At 43.0% G+C, this 23,248-nt stretch overlaps 2 protein-coding genes across 4 annotated transcripts in view; one reads left to right on the top strand and one right to left on the bottom strand.

Moving 5' to 3' along the window:
* LOC115129594 (ETS-related transcription factor Elf-1-like) overlaps nt 1–6,865 on the top strand; it is a 79,033-nt gene extending 72,168 nt beyond the window's left edge. For both annotated transcript variants that reach the window (XM_065018695.1, XM_029660132.2), the window contains exon 9: nt 3,127–6,865. In XM_065018695.1, coding sequence (XP_064874767.1) covers nt 3,127–3,919 — 793 coding nt within the window. In that variant the 3' untranslated portion in view covers nt 3,920–6,865. The remainder of the gene's footprint in view (nt 1–3,126) is intronic.
* LOC115129595 (tenomodulin-like) overlaps nt 1–23,248 on the bottom strand; it is a 139,859-nt gene that overhangs the window by 16,397 nt on the left and 100,214 nt on the right. The window contains exon 7 of one of the 2 annotated variants that reach the window (XM_029660133.2): nt 16,466–17,628. The exons of the other annotated variant lie outside the window; for it this stretch is intronic. Coding sequence (XP_029515993.1) covers nt 17,419–17,628 — 210 coding nt within the window. The 3' untranslated portion in view covers nt 16,466–17,418. Of the gene's footprint in view, nt 1–16,465; nt 17,629–23,248 lie in introns of those variants that run through there. 2 annotated transcript variants of the gene reach the window in all.

Below are 23,248 nucleotides of genomic sequence, written 5' to 3'. Positions count from 1 at the left end.
TGGCATAACGGGTGTTGTATGTGGAGGATGAGGGCTGCAGTAGATATCTCAGCTAGGGGGGAGTGAGGTCTAAGAGGGTTTTATAAATACGCATCAACCAGTGGGTCTTGCGATGGGTATACAGAGATGACCAGTTTACAGAGGAGTGCAGTGATGTGTCCTATGAGGAGTATTGGTGGAAGATCTTATGGCCGAATGGTAAAGGACATCTAGCCGCTCGAGCGCACCCTTACCTGCCGATCTATAAATGATGTCTCCGTAATCTAGCATGGTTAGGATGGTCATCTGAATCAGGGTTAGTTTGGCAACTGGGGTGAAAGAGGAGCGATTACGAGAGAGGAAACCAAGTCTAGATTTAACTTTAGCCTGCAGCTTTGATATGTGCTGAGAGAAGGACAGTGTACCGTCTAGCCATACTCCCAAGTACTTGTATGATGTGACTACCTCAAGCTCCAAACCCTCAGAGGTAGTAATCACACCTGTGGGGAGAGGGGCATTCTTCCTACCAAACCACATGACCTTTGTTTTGGAGGTGTTTAGAAAAAGGTTAAGGGCAGAGGAAGCCTGATGGACGCTAAGAAAGCTTTGTTATAGAGCATTTAACACAAAATCCGAGGAGGGGCCAGCTGAGTATAAGACTGTATCATCTGCATATAAATGGATGAGAGATTTTCCTATTGCTTGAGCTATGTTGTTGATGTAAATTGAGAAGAGCATGGGGCTTAGGATTGAGCCTTGGGGTACTCCCTTGGTGACAGGCAGTGGATGAGACAGCAGATTTTCTGACTTTATACACTGCACTCTTTGAGAGAGGTAGTTAGCAAACCAGGCCAAAGATCCCTCAGAGATACCAATACTCCTTAGCCGGCCCACAAGAATGGAAGGTTCTACCGTATCAAAATCTTTGGCCAAGTCAATAAAAATAGCAGCACAACATTGCTTATAATTAAGGGCAATGGTGACATCATTGAGGACCATGAAGGTTGCAGTGACACATCCATAACTTGAGCAGAAACCAGATTGCATACCAGAGAGAATACTACAGACATCAGGAAAGCCAGTCAGTTGATTATTGACAAGTTTTTCCAACACTTTTGATAAACAGGGCAAAATAGAAATAGGCCTATAACAGTTAGGATATGTTTGATCTCCCGCTTTAAATAAAGGATGAACTGTGGCTGCCGTCCAAGCAATGGGAACCTCCCCAGAAAGGAGAGACAGGTTAAAAAGGTCAGAGATAGGCTTAGTGATGATAGGGGAAGCAACCTTAAAGAAGAAAGGGTCTAAACCATCTGACCCAAATGTTTTTTGGGGGTTAAGTTTCAGGAGGTCCTTTAGCACCTTGGACTCAGTGACTGCCTGCAGGGAGAAACTTTGTAGCGGGGCAGGGGATAAAGAGGGAGAAGCATCGGTAATAGTCACATTAGAAGGGGTGGGAGATGAGGAAATGTTGGACGGCAAGGAGGCATGACTGAGTCATATAGGAATCCTGACTTAATGAAGTGGTGATTAAAGAGCTCAGCCATATGCTTCTTGTCAGTCACAACCACATAATCAACATTAAGGGACATGAGCAGCTGTGAGGAGGAGGGTTTATTCTTCAGGTCTTTAACCGTTTTCCAGAACTTCTTGGGGTTAGACCCACAGAGAGACAACTGCTCCTTAAAGTAACTAACTTGGCCTTCCGGATAGCCTGAGTGCACTTATTTCTCATTTGCCTGAACAAGAGACAGTCAGCCTGAGTATGCGTGTGCCGAGCCTTTCACCAAATGCAATTCTTGATCATACCAGGGGCTGAACCTGTTTTTAATTCTCAATTTCTTTATGGGGGCGTGTTTGTTAACAATACCACTGAAAATATTTTAAAAAAGGTCCACGCTTCTTCGACAAAGGGGATCAAGCTGATTCTATACCATTTTACAGAGGCCAGTTCATGAAGGAAGGCTTGCTCATTATTGTTTTTTTGGCAAGCATCTATAACAAATCAGGACCGGTCTTTTCACTGAGCAGCCATTACGAACACAGGCTGTAAAACAGTGATCACTAAGGTCATTACAGCAAACATCCGACTGATACTTAACAGGATTATTTGTGAGGATAACATCAAGGAGAGTAGCCTTTTCTGGGTGTCTGGAGTCATACATTGTGGGATTGGTAATAGTCTGAGAAAGATTTATGGAGTCCCATTGCTTTAGGACTTGGTCAGGTGGTTTAAGCATGTCCCGGTTTAGGTCACCTAGCATGACAAATTCAGACTTAGTGTAAGGGGCCAGGAGAGAGCTTAGGGCAGGTAGGGTACAGGCCGGTGCTGATGGAGGATGATAGCACCCAGCAACAGTCAACAAAGAGCTATTTAAAAGTTTAATGTTTAAAACCAGCACATACAATTGTTTGGGGACAGACTTGGTGGAGACCACCGAGCACTGAAGGTGATCCTTGGTTAAGATTGCCACTCCCCCACCTTTGGAAGATCTGTCTTGCTGAAAATGTTTATAACCAGAAAGGTTAACATCAGTATTTAAAACACTCTTCCTTAACCACATCTCAGTAATGACCAACACATCTGGATTGGAGCTGTGAACCAACACTTTCAATTGGTTCATTTTAGGTAATAAGCTTCTCGGGTTAACGTGCAGAAAATCCGGGCTTTTACGAGAGCAGAAATCAGTGAAGCAGAGCAGTCAGAGCACAAGTCAGAATTGGGGCTAGCAACAGTAGATGGGCCTGGGTGTACGTGCACATAGTTTTGGCAAGTCGGTTAGGAAATTTCATTTGTGCATGACACAAGTAATTTTTCCAACAATTGTTTACAGACAGATTATTTCACTTATAATTCACTGTATCACAATTCCAGTGGGTCAAAAGTTTATGTACACTAAATTGACTGTGCCTTTAAACAGCTTGGAAAGCTCATATAGAATGACAGTATGTAACATGCTGGAAGCTACTTGTGTGCCTAAACATAGTATGTTCTATACTATAGTAGATTATACTAGAATAGTGTTCTATTTAATTCTGTGTCCAATGGAGTCTGAACCTGACTGTTAAGCTCTTTGTGTCAACTGCTGATGCAAAAAGGGTTTTATTGTATACATTTGATTGACCTGATCTCCTCTTACTCCTCAGGAACATCAACATGGCTACCTCCGTTCCCATGGTTCTGACATCGTCCGGCCAGTTACAGCCCCTCCTGTCCAACGGTGACTCCTCCAGCAACTCTTCCCCGCCCAGGATCATCCTCCACACTGTCCCCTCCACCACTGCGGGGGGCAAGGATGTCCTCACCATCCAGACTGCCTCCTTGGCCACCGGGACGGGCAACCTCCAGGACCACCACCATCAACACCAGCAACCCCAGTTTCTGGTCACCAGTCTGGGCTCCACCACTGCCACCACGGGGGTCATCAACACCACCACGGCTTCCCTCAATGGTCTCCCCCGCCTAGTTACCCTCAACACGGCCACTGGTCAGCCCATGGTGGCCCAGCAACCAGGAACAGTCATCGCCACCTTGCTGAAGTCCTCGAGCGGTGACGAGCTCCTCCATGGCCTGCACGGCATCAAGGAGGAGATGTTGGACCCTTACTACCTGCAGTCGTGGGTTAATGGAGACCCTTCCTTTGGGATGGAGGCAGGGGAAGCAGAGCTCACCTACAGGACTGTGATCATTGGGACGAATCAAAGTCTTGGGCAGAGCCAGGGGGAGACTGGCAGCGAGTCTCCAGTGAACGGACACCTTGCCCAGGGAAGCAGCCCCAGCGAGGGCCTCACCCCTGTGGAGGAGCTGGAGGTGCGTGGGGAGATGGCTCTGCAGCCAGAGCACATGCTGGGGGTCAAGGGGCTCCAGGAGCTGCCGGAGATCACTGTCCACCTCCCGGCCTCCTTCATCCAGATCAAGACAGAGCCCACGGAGGCCTAGTAGGACTGGACTCTCCCACCAAAGCTGGACTATTGGAATCAACATAAAAAGACTTCTTAACTAAGTTTCCTTTTCCTTATCCCAATGATAATCTGATTTTGAAAAGTGATGGATTTTTAAAATATGGAGCGACAAACAGGCCAAATGTTGGCCCCTGCAGGATATTTTTGTATACTCACAGCTGTTCTGGTGACGAGCCTACATTTGAACTTCAAGGGATTGTTTTGTGATGTGTTGTTGAAGGCTCCATTGATCTGATAGAGTTCCACAGTGGAGGTGTCATAATACCCATAAAACCTAGCAGTCAAACATTTTTCCACCATCCATTTTTCCCATAGTGAATTTTAGAAACACTTAAAATGAGGGCTGTTTCGTATAGGCGTACTGTGGCGTTACATTTGATAACCATGTAAATATCTCTTGGACAAGTTGACTTTTATCAATATAGTCGGTTCTATTTACTCTCAGACTTGAAAATGCTCATTTGCATCAAAGTAGACATCATGCAAGACTACAAATCCCTGCAAGCTCCTACATGTCATCTCTAGCTGACACTTTGCTTACAGGTATTGTGTCAATTTAAAACTTGCACAAGGCAGTTCACAGAATTATCAAATTAAATACATTTTGGCAATTTATTCATTACTACATGTTACCTTTGCCTCGATTCGGCAGTCTCGTCCAGATCATCATGGAATTTGTAGTTCTTTATGACAGCCACATTAGCAGCTAATTAGCATTACATTTTTATTGGGCAAATACAGGCATATATATTGATAAAAGTCACCATGTCATAGAGAGATTTACACAGTTAGCAAAACGTCATGCCAGGGTAAGCCTACATAAAACACAGCCCTTATTTTAAGTATCTAAAATTCCCTATGGGAAAGATGTATGGTGGAAAAACGATTGGAACCATTTCCTTGTTTTACCGCTAGCTTTTATGGGTATTATGACTCATACTGTGGTACTCTATTGAGGTCCTATCGAACTATCTACCTACCTTGCTACTGTCAGTAGTCCTGCCCCCTTCCTAAACCCCGCCCCACCAGGAGAATAGCCATTGGATAACCAGGAATCTCCCCTACCACACGTGCCAGTTAGACTACTCCATTCTCTACCTACTAGTACATCTCATCAGACTTGTATCAATTATAACAGAGACAAAAACAGCAACCTAAAAACAGGAGATGGGAACTCATGTGGGAGAATGCAATGAAATCAGACTGGTTGAGTAGAAAATGTGTAATTGTCTGCACGTCGTCTCCACTTTCTTTTTCTAAGGACGATCAATGGAAATGTACCTCACAGACCTTTTCTGAAGAGTGCCTTATACGGAAAGGTACAATGGTTCAAACTCTTGATTGGTAAAGTCTGTGAGAAGAATAAATGACAGTTCAGATTGTTTAGACTTGTCTGGAATTTCTTCCAGATTCCACCCTTATTATCACATTGTTGATTAGGTGTGCATTCCCTTCATTACACATGGCCTTACAGCAATGTGTTACTATGGAAATGTGCACTTTCCTGTTCCCTTGGACAATCCAATCACAAACCTGTTTGTATATAGCCGCAGAATTGATGCAGGGAGAGAGAAAGAGATACGGAGGAAAAATATAACATATTTTACTAGCCTCCTATCTCCCCATTAAGGCGTTTAATCCTGATTATATATGTAGTATATACTGAACAAAAATATAAACGCAACATGCAACAATTTCATTGATTTTACTCAGTTACAGTTCATATTAAATAAATAAATTAGGCACTCATCTATGGATTTCACATGACTGGGAATACAGATATGCATCTGTTGGTCACAGATACCTTTAAAAAAAAGTTGTCCCCAGCACAAGGTGCACCTGTGTAATGATCTTGCTGTTTAATCTGCTTCTTGATATGCCACACCTGTCAAGTGGATGGATTATCTTGACAAAGGAGAAATGCTCACTAACAGGGATGTAAGCAAATTTGTGCACAGAATTTAAGAGGAATAAGCTTTTTGTGCCAATGAAACATTTCTGGGATCTTTTATTTCAGCTCATGAAACATGGGACCAACATGTTTTGTTCTCTCTCTTTCTCTCTCTCTCTCTCTCTCTCTCTCTATATATATATATATATATATATATATATATATATATACACTGTATATATATAATTGAGGTTCAATTTAAGGCCACAAATGTATTTATTTTGTGAATGTCTAAATTCTTTATTATTTACATATGCAAAACCCGAGGGAAAATATACAAAGTATATGAAATGAAATAACCAGGTGTCATTTTTTTTCTTCCAAAAAGCTGATATTAATTTTTTTTTAGCATTCCATATAATCAGTGCAGTGTTGACGATGACATTTTCTCTGTTTTGTACTCAAAGTGATTTGCCCTGAAGCAAATGATCATCTCTATAGATATCACCTGACCTGTGTAATTTTTAAAGATTGTATTGTATGTGCTTTGGTTTTTATCATCCCATTTAACAGTGGACATACCTCTAGCTGGAGTGAACAACAGACCACCTGACGCACTCTAGCTCAGGACCTGAAGACAAACTTTGCAGAGCATCAGTCTTATGTCAATCAGAGTTCTCTGTGTCTGCATTGACAATCTGAACGCTGTACAGTACAAATGCGATGCCAAGTTATGACAATCAATGCTCTCTAGGGTTACAAAGAGGACCAAAACTGTCTTAGTGTTGATAATTGACTGCATTGACAGCTGTGGGTGGGGGTGATTGGAGGTAAGTATGTAAGTATGTTCTGGCCAACATTTTCCTTGTAAGCACTGTTGTATGTGAGATGTTGGGGTATGTCCACTCTGTCTGTCCGATCATTGTGCTGGATTGTTTTCCTTTGTCTTGGGTTTTCCATGGCTTCCTCCTATGCTGAAACTAGATTTTTTTAAAGAAAGAAAATATAATAATAAAACAAATTTTGCTTCAATTTCACTTCAGTGTTTATTCAATATAATACACTGGAATCCAAACTGATCTTTACTTTCAACATCAGCCCGGGACTCAGTCTTTTTAAAGCAGGCTATCAATATGATATCCCGGCATCCAAACGGGTTTAAAGTATATCTTCCTTCACTGTCCCTGTACCAGGCTCAAACGAGTGATCCTCTGCTCACAAGCACACGTGACCATCCACCTTGACAACGTTCCAACCGTTTGAGCTATACAGAAGGTACCAATTGGATAGCTCCATCGGCTACATTTCAAGGTTGCTGTGGAATGAGCTTACGGCACATTCTTAACACTACCCCAAACACTCTCCCAGTTTTCGCCCATCAACATCTTGCTTAAAGGGAGCTCTGATGAGGGACTGGGTGTGTCACAATAAGCTGTTCTTTGGTGCAACTAATGGCTATGATTCGTGCTTGGAACCAATTGGTACCTTCTGAAAGTATGACGGCGCTGACAGAGAGAGTCACGTTAGATCTAGTCCTTAGGAAACTAAGGATTTTGTAACAATAATAACAGTAATTGTAACAATATACAGGAACTCAAGTCCTTCTGTTCACCTGATCTAGAATTCCTCACAATCAAATGCCGACCGTATTATCTCCCAAGAGAATTATCGTTGGTAATTGTCACAGCTGTGTACAGTGGGGCAAAAAAGTATTTAGTCAGTCACCAATTGTGCAAGTTCTCCCACTTAAAAAGATGAGAGAGGCCTGTGATTTTCATCATAGGTACACTTCAACTATGGCAGACAAAATGAGAGAGAAAAGAATCCAGAAAATCACATTGTAGGATTTCAAATGAATTTATTTGCAAATTATGGTGGAAAATAAACTTTTGTTATTGACCAAATACTTATCTCAATACTTTGTTATATACCCTTTGTTGGCAGTGATGTTTTGGGGCTGTTGCTGGGCAACACGGACTTTCAACTCCCTCCAAAGATTTTCTATGGGGTTGAGATCTGGAGACCTTGAAATGCTTCTTACGAAGCCACTCCTTCGTTACCCGGGCGGTGTGTTTGGGATCATTGTCATGCTGAAAGACCAAGCCACGTTTCATCTTCAATGCCCTTGCTGATGGAAGGAGGTTTTCACTCAAAATCTTACGATACATGGCCCCATTCATTCTTTCCTTTACACGGATCAGTCGTCCTGGTCCCTTTTCAGAAAAACAGCCCAAAAGCATTATGTTTCCACCCCCATGCTTCACAGTAGGTATGGTGTTCTTTGGATGCAACTCAGCATTCTTTGTCCTCCAAACATGACAAGTTGAGTTTTACCAAAAAGTTATATTTTGGTTTCATCTGACCATATGACATTCTCCCAATCTTCTTCTGGATCATCCAAATGCTCTCTAGCAAACTTCAGACGGGCCTGGACATGTACTGGCTTAAGCAGGGGGACACGTCTGGCACTGCAGGATTTGCTTTGTTACTTTGGTCTGTGAGAGCCAGAAATCTTGCTTGTTTGTTGGTGACCAAATACTTATTTTCCACCATAATTTGCAAATAAATTCACAAAAACCCTACAATGTGATTTTTTGGATTTTTTTTCTCATTTTGTCTGTCATAGTTGAAGTGTACCTATGATGAAAATTACAGGCCTCTCTCATCTTTTTAAGTTGGAGAACTTGCACAATTGGTGGCTGACTAAATACTTTTTTGCCCCACTGTATATCCCCCTCAAGCGGACACCACGACGGCCCTAAATGAACTTCACTGGACTCTATGCAATCTGGAAACCATATATCCTGAGGCTGCATTTATTGTAGCTGGGGATGTTAACAAAGCAAATTTGAGAACAAGGCTACCTAAATTCTATCAGCATATTGATTGTAGTACACAGTCTGGCATAACACTGGATCACTGCTACTCTAACTTCCGCAATGCATACAAGGCCCTTCCCCGCCCTCCGTTCTGCAAATCTGACCACAACTCCATTTTGGTTCTCCCCTCCTATAGGCAGAAACTCAAACAGGATGTACCCATGACAAGGACCCTTCAACGCTGGTCTGGCCAATCGGAATCCAGGCTTCAAGATAGTTTTGATGTTCCGGGTAGCCTTAGAGAATAATATAGATTTATACTCTCGGTGAGCGAGTTTACAAGGAAGTGTATAGGAGATGTTGTACCCATTGTGACTTTGAAAACCTACCCTAACCAGAAACCATAGATAGATGGCGGCATCCGCGCAAAACTGAAAGCCCGAACCAAAGCAATCAAACAAGCCAAATGTCAGTTTAGGGTCTAAGTGGAGTCGCAATTCAATGGGTCAGACATGAGACATATGTGGCAGGGTCTACAGACAATCACAGACTACAAAAAGAAAATCAGCCACGTCACGGACACTGACGTCTTGCTTCCAGACAAACTTAACACCTTCTTTGCTTGCTTTGAGGATAATACAGTGCCACCGACGCGGCCCGCTACCAAGGACTGTGGGCTATCCTTCTTCATGGCCAACGTGAGTAAGACATTTATACGTGTTAACCCTTGCAAGGTTGCCGGCCCAGATGGCATCCCTAGCCGCGTCCTCAGAGCATGCGTAGACCAGCTAGCTGGTGTGTTTACGGACACATTCAATCTATCCCTATCCCAGTCTGCTGTCCCCACATGCTTCAAGATGGCCACCATTGTTGCTGTACCCAAGAAGGCAAAGGTAACTGAACTGAATGACTATCCCACACTTCTGTCATCATGAAGTGCTTTGAGAGACTTGTCAAGGATGATCTCACCTCCACCTTACCTGTCACCCTAGACCCACTGCAATTTGCATACCACCACAATAGGTCCACAGACGAATCAATCGCCATCACACTGCATACTGCCCTATCCCATCTCGACAAGAGGAATACCTATGTAAGAATGCTGTTCATTGACTACAGCTCAGCATTCAACAAAATAGTTCCCTCCAAGACCATCATTAAGCTTGAGGCCCTGGTTCTGAACCCCACCCTGTGCGATTGGGTGCTGGACTTCCTGACGGGCTGCCCCCAGGTGGTGAAGGTAGGAAACAACATCTCCACTTCGCTGATCCTTAACACAGGGGCCCCCACAGGGGTGCGTGCTTAGCCCCCTCCTGTGCTTCCTGTTCACCCATGACTGCGTGGCCATGCACGCCTCCAGCTCGATCATCAAGTTTGCAGACGACACAATAGTAGTAGGCTTGATCACCAACAACGACGAGACAGCCTATAGGGAGGAGGTGAGGGCACTCGGTGTCAGGAAAACAACCTTTCACTCAACGTCAACAAAACAAAGGAGATAATTTTGGACTTCAGGAAACAGCAAAGGGAGCACGCACCTATCCACATCAACGGGACAGCATTGGAGGAGGTGGAAAGTTTTAAGTTTCTCGGCGTACACATCACGGACAAACTGAAATGGTCCACCCAAACAGACAGCGTGGTGTGGAAGGCCCAACAGAGCCTCTTCAACCTCAGGAGGCTGAAGAAATTTAGCTTGTTACCTAAAACCCTCAAAAACCTTTACAGATCCACAATTGAGAGCATCCTGTCAGGCTGTATCACCGCCTGGTACGGAAACTTCACCGCCCACAACCGCAGGGCTCTCCAGAGGCTGGTGCGGTCTGCACAACGGATCACAGGGGGCAGACTACCTGCCCTCCAGGACACCTAGAGCACCCAGTGTCACAAGAAGGCCAAAAAGGACAACATCCACCGAAAACAGTGCCTGTTCAGCCGGATACCATCCAGAAGGCGAGGTCAGTACAGGTGCATCAACGCTGGGATCAACAGACTGAAAAATAGCTTCTATCTCAAGGCCATCAGACTGTTAAACAGCCACCACTAACACAGAGAGGCTGCTGCCTACATACAGACTTAAATTATTGTCCACTAACAAATTGGATCACTAGTCACTTTATTAATGCTACTTTAATAATGATGTTTACATATCTTGCATTACTCATCCCATATGTATACAGTATACTGTATTTTATACCATCTATTGCATCTTGCCTATGCAGGTCGGTCATTGCCCATCCATATATTTATATGTACATATTCTTATTCCATCCCTTTACTTTGATTTATGTGTATTAGGTAGCTGTTGTGGAATTGCTGGATTACTTATTGATATTGCTGAAGGGTCGGAACTAGAATCATAAGCATTTTGCTACACTTGCAGTAACATCTGCTAACCATGAGTATGTGATCAATAACATTTGATTTGATTTTCTCAGGAGACAGACAGACAGACAGACAGACAGACAGACAGACAGACGGACAGACAGACAGACAGACAGACAGAAAACGTATGTTCCAGATAATAGCAGAAGCAGCTGAGCTGCTGGTTTCTAAAGCTATTTTATTGTACACATAATGGTATTGAAGTGGCTCGAAGCTTTGAAGTTAGAGAGACATAGTGCTGTGCTGTGTAGTAGGGGGACAATCTGTAACATGGCATTTGAAGAAGAGGATAATAAAAGGCCTTTTACATGAAACTGGAATGAAGCCTTTAGCAGGCTGAAGGGACTGATTGGACTGTACCTCAAAGTCCTCCTCCAGTTGCTGTTGGCAGATGAATACATTAGTATGTGTGTGATGCGGCTAGTCCAGTTGTGCTGGGGGACAGCGGTGGCTGTGGCCTACTGCAGCTGGGTTTGGCTGCTGCACACACTTGCACGACACCCACACCCTCTCCCCAGAAAGCTGTGGACCACACACTCCTGCAAAGCCATAGGTGACTTGTTTCAGGAAACTAGGTCTGTTATTTTTTTATCATAGGTACACTTCAACTGTGAGAGACGAAATATAAAACAAAATCCAGAAAATCACATTGTATGATTTTTAAGTAATTCATTTGCATTTTATTGCATGACATAAGTATTTGATACATCATAAAAGCAGAACTTAATATTTGGTACAGAAACCTTTGTTTGCAATTACAGAGATCATACATTTCCTGTAGTTCTTGACCAGGTTTGCACTGCAGCATGGATTTTGGCCCACTCCTCCATACAGACCTTCTCCAGATCCTTCAGGTTTCGGGGCTGTCGCTGGGCAATACAGACTTTCAGCTCCCTCCAAAGATTTTCTATTAGGTTCAGGTCTGGAGACTGGCTAGGCCACTCCAGGACCTTGAGATGCTTCTTACGGAGCCACTCCTTAGTTAGCCTGGCTGTGTGTTTCGGGTCGTTGTCATGTTGGAAGACCCAGCCACGACCCATCTTCAATGCTCTTACTGAGGGAAGGAGGTTGTCCATATCGATGTGATACTTCAAAACCGTCCCCTTTTACATGTCTCATGCTATCTCACAGAGTGAGTTGCTACCTACCTTTTCACTGTACCTGAATAGACTTGTGGTGGTGTCTATAATTCAAACCCAGCAAGAATCTAGTGGGATTATAAAGCTAATGAAAGGCGAGCTAGTGTGTGTGTGTGTGTTGGCAGTGAGTCAGACAGGCCCAGAGAGAGAGCCATCCAGCCCAGCCGGGTCCTGGGAGGGGAGAAGGCTATTTCCTGCGTCACCTGCAGCAAGTGACAGTGTGAGACGAGTTAGCTAGCGCTAGTGAGTGTTCACTGCCGTTCCGCATGCCTCTCTCAAGCGGAGTGTGGAGCTGTTGAAGGATGACAACTGACATGGAAGAGCCTCCAGCCTGTGTTGGGAACCATGGCGGAGAGATTATTCAAACACCAGACCGTCAGTACATCACGGACCTTGGGCACTGACCTCACAATACAGCCCAAGCATAGTAGTGTTTATCTGTTGTCTCATGGCCTAGTAGTACTACTGCCATGCACTGTGCTCTGCCAAGCAACCCGCATTGACTGTAATATTGATAGCCATCTGAGGGACCACTGGGCTCTGAATATATGAAAGGATTTAGAGCACAGTGGCCATAGACTAACATATGTTTGAGTTTTACTGATGCTTTAAAGTTTGATTTAGAAAGGGCAAAGAAAGGCATTTATGTACTCAAGATGACAAGTGAAAGCATAGGGCCCCTATAGGTAGTCATAACATAAAAGCAACACTGGTAATGTCTTAAAATGGCCATGACACCACAAGATGGCACTAGCAATACATCTGTAACACTATCCACCTGACAAGCCAAATACGGCTCTCCCCCTCTCTCATAATGTCCGCATAGCCTTTAAGTTTACAATCAATTTCCCCAAGAACAACCCAGCACAACTAAATGAATGGACAAGTAATGCTTGAAACCAAAATAAACAGCTTTGAAGTAGCAAAATGACTGAATTTAGCTCTGAGATAACAAAAGGAGAGAATTCACAAGTGTGGGTTAGTGGGCTACAGTACCTGTTACTAATCTTTGGGCCAGTCATGCGAAGCAAATCCCTCTCGACACTGTTAACCTAGTGGACTGAATTTATTGGTTGCATGGGTCCTAGAGCACTGTTTCTCTTTTGTATGCCTGCTCTGCTCGCAATGCTAAACAAGCTCACAGGGATTTTCTTCCTAGATGCTGAATAATTTGCATGAGGACCATGGGCATGAGGGTTTGCCTTTGAAACTACCGATTCTGATGTTTACTACAGTATGAGCAAAGTCATAGATACACATTTTAATGTGTAGCTTGTAGTCATTTGGAGTGGGTATCTGTTGAGTAACGATACACCTACTCACAAATTGGAAGATTCACATTTCATATGAATTTCAACAGCCGAACAAAGTTTGCCTACGGTCTCTCTTCTCAAAATGTTAACTTCTTCCATCATCACTCACGAATCAGGTATTAATCCGAATGTATTTCTCTCATAGCAAGATGGAGAACAACTGAGGTTTTATTCTTGGCCAATTTGACAGTTATGGACCAAATTCACATCGAGACACTCATTATTAGTTGGGGAAAATGTACCAAATCATTGTCTAATAGAACAACCTTCACCTTTCTTGTTTACCTTCAGAAATCCTAATTTATGAGGGGAGGACAACAGAAAGATGAATTGTGAGGTGAATAATACAGATTGACTTTCATGGTCTTCTTTATTCATTGGCCAAGGCTCCCAAGTAGGCGTGGAACGTTCTTGGTAACACTATCGCTGTACTATCTGTATCACCTTCCACCGTCTGGTTGAGGCGGCCAATTGAAAATGTCTCTCCAGGCTCCCATGGGCAATATACTCTCACAACCGCACAATAGCCAAGTGCTCAGGGGTGTTCAGGGGCCTCTCGAGTGCTCAGGTGCCTCTCGAGTGCCTAAGCAATCGAAAGGAACTGCATCATAGTTCTTGAGGTATCACTACAGACCCGGGTTCGAATCCGGGCTGTGTCACAGCCGGCCGTCAATGCAAGACCCATATGAGGCGGCGCACAATTGGCCCAGCGTTGTCCGGGTTAGAGGAGGGTTTGGCGCATGCACACTGACCAGTTGTACGTTGTTTCCTCCGACACATTGGTGCGGCTGGCTTTCCGGCTTAAGCGAGTAGCATGTCAAGAAGCTGTGCGGCTTGGCAGGGTCATGTTTCAGAGGACGCATGGCTCTTGACCTCCGTCTCTAACGAGTCCGTACAGGAGTTGCAGTGATGGGACAAGACTAACTACCAATTCGATATCACGAAAAAGGGGAAAAAATTAAATGCTAGTGCTCAGATGACCTAATCATTTCATACACAGTCAGTCCGTCAGGCCATCCTCTCTCTGTTTGACTTGCTCTGTCTCTCAGTCTCCCTCTACAGCTCTGCCTCTCTCTCCCCCCTCTCCTTTCCCTTCTCTCTTAGTCATTTGGCGTGTCTGTTGCTAGAATATAGTGATTGTGTCAGCTTCAGTAAACACAGCAGCATTTGACGTGATAAGGGAAAAAATATAGGGAGAAACAAAATATATATCAACACAGATTTCATGCACTTTTCAGAACCGCCTTGGGGCATGGTGGAGCTGCCTGTCAGCACATTTGAAGTATGTTTGCAATTATCTGATTTGTTAACCGATTTGAAAATACGATGTGTTTGCAGCTTGAACTCCAAGTTCTTTGCTTCCACCTGTTAAAACATTTGCATAATTAAGGTGAGTTTTGCACTTTTTCATATTTCTACTAGTTTCTAATATTTAACCTGTAATGAATAAGGTTTAAGTGATCAGTGGTTAGATTGTTTAAAAAATATTTTATAACATCTGTTGTTCAACAAATGATGAGATCGAGATGAAATCCACTCCACATATGTATGGCCAGGGTCATGTTCAGCAGGGCACTCTGCAGTAAAACCAAAATGACTGTTTCTTATTGGAGAAGTCCAGGTAGTTCCTCCCTGTTTGAGTCGGTTTTCTTCCCTTTGGTGCCTAACGAACACAGCCCAGGTGAATTCTACTTTGTGATTATGAGCAGGTGTGGGAAGAGGAGACAAGTTTATGGCGGATCTTTGCATGACTACGGGATGATTGTACCTATAATTAGTTTGAGGTTTATTGTTTTTTTTTAACTTTCTTCTCAACATTGTAAATGTAGAGATATAATCAAGAGAACCTATGTTTAAAGCAACATTCCTGGAAGGGAGGGTACAGAGAAAGGCATTGGATGTACTTCAAAAAAACATGAATCAAAGTGAAACCGGTTCTATCGTTTCTCATCTGCCTTTTTAAGTTTGCATGTTTACCTCTTTTATTGTTTTGATTAAAAAAACATCTACTTAGGTTTATTTTTGAGGAAGGATATCAGTAACACTTCTTATGAACTACCTCTATAATACATTATAACATCGGTGCTAATAACAGCGCTCATAAACATCTATAACTACTTCCATAGAGCACAGGGTGTATAATGCTTTATGAAGCAAAGTGGAATATTTTCAATTTTCGATTCAGGACATACAGTAACTGATAGATCAAAAGGTTATTTGAACTGCAGAACTGGACCATTTGAATGTATAGCATTTGACCTTTATCAACCAATGTTGGAATTTCAGCAAGTTGAAACCTTACTTTGGCATCCTTATTAGGAAGTTAGGAAGTTCCTCAATTGTCAGGCGAAACTCCAATAGTCACTGGATAAAATGTCTTAATATGGATGCCGTATCGCCATACTCACGGTGACTGTAAAAATCAGTTCTTTATCTTGATATGAGTGGGTATTAGATGTAATTTAGTTTCAAGATACATTTTAATTGTATGTACTTGTTGATCACTTAAGCATGTCAAGCCATGAAATCTTTCTTATTCTTGTAGGCTTAACCATGCTGGTAGAATCACTGTTCAGAGCATACTTATCGTGAGCTTGAGCAAATGGGAAAATTAGCAAAGATTATATTACTGTATGGTAATTGAACTGTGGTACTATTACAGTCATTTACAGCCATTGTAGTTAAAACAATGCTGCATAAAATAACAAAAATGTGTTTACATCAAATAAATATGATCAAGTTAAATTAGAAGAATGCAGCATATTGTCACTGGGGGTGATCTAGTTTATTTATTTCAATGTGGTGTTCTAAGTTTATTTTCTATGTTGGTGATTTGTATGATTTCCAATTAGAGGCAGCTGGTAATCGTTGTCTCTAATTGGGGATCATATTTAAGTAGCTGTTTCACACCTGTGTTTGTGGGATATTGTCCTCCGCTGTGCCTTGGTCCTCCTCTACACACGTTTGTGACACATATACATGTATATAGCTATTGCTTTATTATAATTAGTAGACTCATTCTGATAGTAAAAACACTATTTCAAGGTAACATGCTAACTGTGGTAACAATAGTCAAAATACATAATTCACAAAAAAAGGACTTATGTTATTTTTGTTCAACCGATAAAGTCTAGAAAGGGTTGACAGAGTGAGCAGGCTACAGTTCTATATACATTATTGGTTATCATATTTCAAAGCAGACCTGGGTTAAAATATAATTTTTTGTTAAATACTTAAGCTGAGTTTGACTGAGATTATAGTGCGCACCACTGGGATAGTCCAAAAAGTGCAAACCATTCCCTATTTGTCACTCGAGGAAGGCTCAATCAAGCGCTCAAAGTATTTGATAAAAATCGAATACTATTTAAACCCAGGTCTGCTCCACAAGCAAGAGAATGTCGGTTACATGCCACCTATAATAAACATATAGAGGAAAATTAAATGAGAAAGAAATGCAGCAATGAGAGAAACAGCCAAACGTAGCACTTTGATTGAAAACATGTTGAAAGCAAAATTGCACTTCAGTGCACAGACACAACAAGGCCACACAACCAGAATTTGATGGCTAGGTAAACATTCACAATGTAACAGCTCGGGAGATCTTAGAGATATCGCCCAGACGCTCCCAAAACTCAATTTAGACCGAAGGCAAGACTGCCAGTCAATTTGCTTATTTTTGAGACAGGATGGATTACAATTGTGTACTATAAATGTTTTGCTATCACAAAGGCTTTGGAATAGCGATTGGGGAGTAGCAAGGGTTGCATTCGTTTATTACAAATTCTGGCAAGCACCAAAGTCTGTGTTGTACATGGTGAAGTCACAAAGTGGTTGCTGGGACGCTACGCCTCGTGTGGTGTAAATCCAGCCTAACATGAATGCACCTATCATGTGAGCTGAAACATAGTGAATCCAGTTTGACCATCCAATCATATTCTCCCGAGCATACGGGCGATCCACCAGTTGCAGGGCATAATGATCTGACAGATGACACGTCCTCCTTGGTAGTAGTACGGGTAGGGGTTAAAACCCCCCAGTGGCTCATAGTAGCGCTGGCAATAGCGGTAACCACGACGACAGTGCTGGCAGCAGTAGCCACGGTCATCTAGACGGTTATCCAGCTCAACTCCAATGTCTCTCTGTGAAGGACAAGTGGCAAGTCGATGAAAGGAAGGAAAGAAATGAAGTGCTTCAAAGGGCAGGTGATAGAAAGAAAGGAGAGCCAGGGAAAGAGAAAGACACACAGCGATCTTGAGAACATTTAATTGGAAGTATAGGTGGAGTGTGGAATGTCTACACCGCACTGGCAAGGTTTATTCTTCTGCGGTAGCTCCTTATTCGAAAATTAAGTGCTAAATGTTTCTCTTTCTTTTGGCTTCAGAATTTTCTGTTCAGTAAGGTCTGCACTTATACTTTAAATTAAATATTTATCAAGCAAAATCAATCTCCTTTTCTTTTCCCTGTGAAGAACACAAAAGTAGGGTCACACACATGATGAATAGCAGCACTCCCAGAGCAGGGACAGTCAGGACAGAGGATTTGATTGGGTGACTCGATGTTCTCGCTTCGGTCGTTGGTCAGAAAAAAGCTATGAAGCAACTAAACAGAAGAGAAAGATTAAAATGGATGTCCAAGGAAATGAACGGTCAAAATGGTTCCACGCTCGACCGTGACACACGGATCAAGATAGCATTGGAAAGCGGGGCCGCCTCGATCAGGAAGCATAAAACATGATATAATATCCTTGACCTTTCTGTTATGTCAGTGGTAGCATTACTCTTTCCAAGCTCCATCTCACATCCAAGAGTCCTCGGCCCCTTTGTCCCAGGGCTATATTCAATCAAAGTGACTGACACTGCCGTTTACTGGGAAATTTACAGTATTTTTTTCATCTCTGACCCCCCACTCCCCCTGCTGTGACCCATGCGAGCTGAGTCAAAATGGCCGCCACCCCTCCATTAGAGCCTACAAATTAGAGGCTCTTCATCTTGGGCACCCTCCCCCTGACCTTGACTTTAAGTGGATGGCACATTCCTAAAGCAATTAGGAAAGTAATGATCGACTAACAAGGATTCTTTTATTTGCTCGCGCTGAATGGGTGTGAATTAATATAAGGGCCAAATGAAACCCAAACGAAAGGTAAATTGGGAAGAATTAATGGCCCTTAGCTTTTTCCATTGTGCCAGTCCCCCGGGCCCATGCCCTCTCCAGACGGAGTTAGGGCTGAGTGCCATGCCTTTGATCGAGGGCAATTCTGAATTGGACTCAGAGAAGTGCCACTTAAAGCCCTCCCAGAGCTGCACAGATACATGCATTTGACAACGTTTTCAATCTCCTGTATTGAGTGAATTTGACTAAAACTTCAGAGACAATCCAGCACTGTCTGGTTAAATAGCTTTGATGAAAGAGACCAATTGTCCCCCCTTTGGACTTTACCTGATGCTTTCCTTATGAGTCAGCCTTTCATAACAGAAGACAAACAAAATTTCACAGAAATCCATTGAGAGGGGGAACAATGCAAGGTCATTGTTTCACCCCAGTCTTGAAAAGGCCTGGGACCCATAGGAACACATAGCTCTGACCCTAATTTCTCCTCTACTATAAACTATGGGCAGTGTGGACTGGAAGTTGTTTGGCTACTTCCCTAGAAAAGCAGTATTAGTCACAGGAAATAGTTTATAGGGCACTAAATAGCCCAGGGTCTCACAGATGTTGTGGACTGTAGTGTTTGTGGCTGGCGTTAAGCTACATTCAGGCTCCCATAACTTTTGGAGCCAGCACTTTAAATACACAACACAAACAGTGCAGTAAGTAGGATTCAAATCACGAATCAGCCATCACAACTGCTGTCACAGATGATAAATGGACTAACACTGCATACTCTTAACATGGGGGACTAACAACTCAGAAAAAAAAGATGATATGCAAAAGGTGTGTTTGATTTACGACTCTGACAAAGGCTGGTGGGCAATTACTGATGGATGATTTTAGTCAAGTTTAGAGTCATCAGCTGCGAGGCAACAATCTATTATGGAAACAACATAGACAATAATCTTGTCAGCCACCTCACAGCTAAAACTGTGACGGTATGAAATCCAAATCCAGAGCTTCAGTTAGGGAAAATGAAGCGAAATATATTTATTCAAATAATGGGTGATTACAAAAACAAACAGACAATCGGTTGGTATTGTACGTCTGAGACAAATTAATCAGAGGCATCCTTTTTTAAAGCGTATATTAATAATTTTGGCTTTAAATTCCCCTCTTCAACGGTGTTCGGAATGGGGCACCCTGGGAAATCTGCGCTCGTCACAATCAAGCAGCATTAACCATGGGTAAAAGTCATTACCCTCGACTCCGTCGGATTTTTGACACACACCGAAACGGCACCTCACACATAACATCATATCAGAGGTTTGATCAGTCTGTCAAGTTGAAAACTTTCAGTCAGTTATTCAATAATAAGGAGGAAGAGAATCAAGACGCGACGACGAATATGAAGCAGGTACTGCTTTGTACTCCCAACGCTAATTGTGTGGTCTCATCATCCACATGAAAAGCCACATTTTCTCATTATGCAGGCAAGGGTGAAACCTCTAATGGTTAAACTCAAGGGGAAATGTAATATTAAACATATTAGTAAAATATGCCACTTAGCTTTTATCCAAAGCAACTTGCATACATTTTTAGTAGGAGTACAGTATGTAGGACATGAACCCACGACCTTGGCATCATTCGCACCACTCGCCATGCTCTTACCAGCTGAACCACACAGGCCCAGGCAGTAACTGTTTACGGTTTGGTGTAGCTTACGGTCAGGGAGCAGAGGAGGTATTTACAGCCTCTGTTTACCCTCGGTTTCCTGTGAACCATCACTGCCCACTCATGCATGGGAAGCTGTGTTGTTTCAATGCTAGCTTTGGATGCCAAAGAGGGCTGGGCAGAGGTACAGTGTCACACGATGGCCCACCACCAACCTCCAACTGGCCCAAAACCGTCCCAGAACATGTGAGTGCCGGGTTGACCGACTGAGCCCCGCTGCCCAATCATATTTGAAGACTTATCCTTCCCCTATCTAGGTCAAGGACAGTGATGCGGCTCCTCCAGCGATGTTGGATGATAGTTATTCAGTTGGAGAGATATCCAGGGCCGCTGCCTCAGCGCCATGCGGATGCTCCACCGTGGCAGCCCTGGCTATAGGTTGGCCCCATATATCTACCCAACTCTGTGACTGATACTCGAATGATTATTCAGGTTGAAAAATAAAAAGTCATGCCGCACCGAAATAACTCGTGTAAATACGAAATCAGGGGCTCCATTGGCGGACAGGCAAGGGGCCACGGTGGAGGCCAGATCAGGTGGAGGGGTGCTGGGGTCAGAATCGCCTCCCCTCCGTTGGTCACAAAGGTCTTTGTTATTTTCCGGGCCCACAAACACTGACTGGCTGTGGCCATAATATGGGTGAGCTTTAGCTATGTACAGTATTACCTTAAAAAGTGGGAGCGAGTTTCATCTCCTGGTATGCTTTAATTACAGGACATAGCATTGCAGCTGCAGCCATAGAGGATGAGCAGAGATGAGGAGAGGAATAGAGGAGGAGAGGTGGATAGGAGGAGAGTGCATGGAGGCAGGCAGGTATTTCGGGGCCCAGCCTGATAAAGGTTACTATTATGGCTGTGGTGTGTGTGCGTGCATGCTGGCCCACCTGACTGTGATGTCTGTGCGTGTGTCCAGTATGTATGTTTACCTTTGCGTGTACGTGTGTGTCAAGGGTAATTAATCATAGACTACTAAGCCGCTCACATGCACAAAAATATGGCATTTTGGCCTCTAGACTCTTCTTTCTTGACTTGATAATTAAGGCATAATTAATAAATGTAGGCTATCTATTCAGCAATGAGTGTCCTTGGGAGCGCTGCTTTGTACGTCGCTAGATGCCTGCCTTCGCCCGAGAAAAGACAAGAAAGGCTCCAGCTGAGACTGTAGGGAAAAAGTTGCTGCCTTTGAAGGCTAGATATTCCTCTCCAGTAATGGAGAGACATTAAGGGAGTCTTAAGCAAGGCAAGTGCATTTAAACAGATATATAGAGCAATTTCTATGCCCTGCGGTACACAAACACAAGTCCGTTTGATGCCATGAAAGTCAGCATCAATTAACGAGCGATTTCCATGCACAAAGAAACGAAGGAGAACCAGGCACCACCGTGGCTCGTATCTCCTAGTGTGGTCTTGGTGTGCATCCACTAGGTCAAAAGTAGTGAACTACTGTATACACAGAGTATATCAAACATTAGAAAAACCTTCCTAATATTGAGTTGCACCCCCCCATTTGCCCTCAGTTCGGCGGGGCATGGACTCTACAAGGTATCAAAAGCATTCCACAGGGATGCTGGCACATGTTGACTCCAATGCTCCACAGTTGTGTTAAGTTCGCTGGATGTCCTTTCGGTGGTGGACCATTCTTGACACATGGGAAACTGTTGAGCATGAGAAACCCAACAGCGTTGCAGTTCTTGACACAAACCGTTGCGCCTGGCACCTACTACCATAACCCGTTCAAAAGGCAATTAAATCTTTTCTTTTGCCCATGAATGGTACACATACACAACCCATGTCTCAATTGTCTCAAGGCATAAAAATCCTTCTTTAACCTGTAATCAATATGGGATTTTAGCGAGTGACATCAATAAGGGATCATAGCATTCACCTGGAATCACCTTGTCGGTCTAAGTCATGGAAAGAGCAGGTGTTATTAACTTCTTAAGGTATAGGGGGCAGCATTTTCACTTTTGGATAAATAGCGTGCCCAATTTCAACTTCCTGCTACTCATGCCAAGAATATAAGATATGCATATTATTAGTAGATTTGGATAGAAAACACTCTGAAGTTTCTAAAACTGTTTGAATCATGTATGTGAGTATAACAGAACTTATGCAAGGAAAACCCTGAGGACTAACCGTTCAGAATTTCTTTTTTTTAGGTCTCTGTCTGTTCAGTGAGTTCTCATTGGCAAACGATATTTCTTAGGAACGTGTTTTCAGTTCCTACCGCTTCCACTGGATGTCACCAGTCTTTGGAATTTGGTTGAGGTTATTCATTTGTGCAATGAAGAAGTACGGCTATCTAGGAACTGCGTAACATTGTTGAGAGTTGCGCAAGGCTTGAAAAGTAGCTTGGTTTGTTGTGTTCCTGTATTGAACACAGATAGACCTGTCTTCAATTTGATCGATTATTAACGTTTAAAAATATCTAAAGTTGTATTACAAAAGTAGATTGAAATATTTTGGCAAAGTTTATAGGCAACTTTTGAAATATTTTGTAGTGACGTTGCACAATTTGGAAGCTGTTTTTTTCTGGAACAAACGCGCCAAATAAATGGACATTTTGGATATACACTGCTCAAAAGAATAAAGGGAACACTACAATAACACATCCTAGATCTGAATGAATGAAATATTCTTATTAAATACTTATTTCTTTACATAGTTGAATGTGCTGACAACAAAATCACACAAAAATGATCAATGGAAATCAAATTTATCAACCCATGGAGGTCTGGATTTGTAGTTAAAGTGAAAATTAAAGTGGAAAACCACACTACAGGCTGATCCAACTTTGATGTAATGTCCTTAAAACAAGTCAAAATGAGGCTCAGTAGTGTGTGTGGCCTCCACGTGCCTGTATGACCTCCCTACAACGGCTGGGCATGCTCCTGATGAGGTGGCGGATGGTCTCCTGAGTGATCTCCTCCCAGACCTG

Source organism: Oncorhynchus nerka, linkage group LG5, assembly GCF_034236695.1.
Source record: "Oncorhynchus nerka isolate Pitt River linkage group LG5, Oner_Uvic_2.0, whole genome shotgun sequence".
NCBI lineage: Eukaryota > Metazoa > Chordata > Actinopteri > Salmoniformes > Salmonidae > Oncorhynchus > Oncorhynchus nerka.
This window is presented reverse-complemented; position numbering and strand designations above follow the sequence as displayed.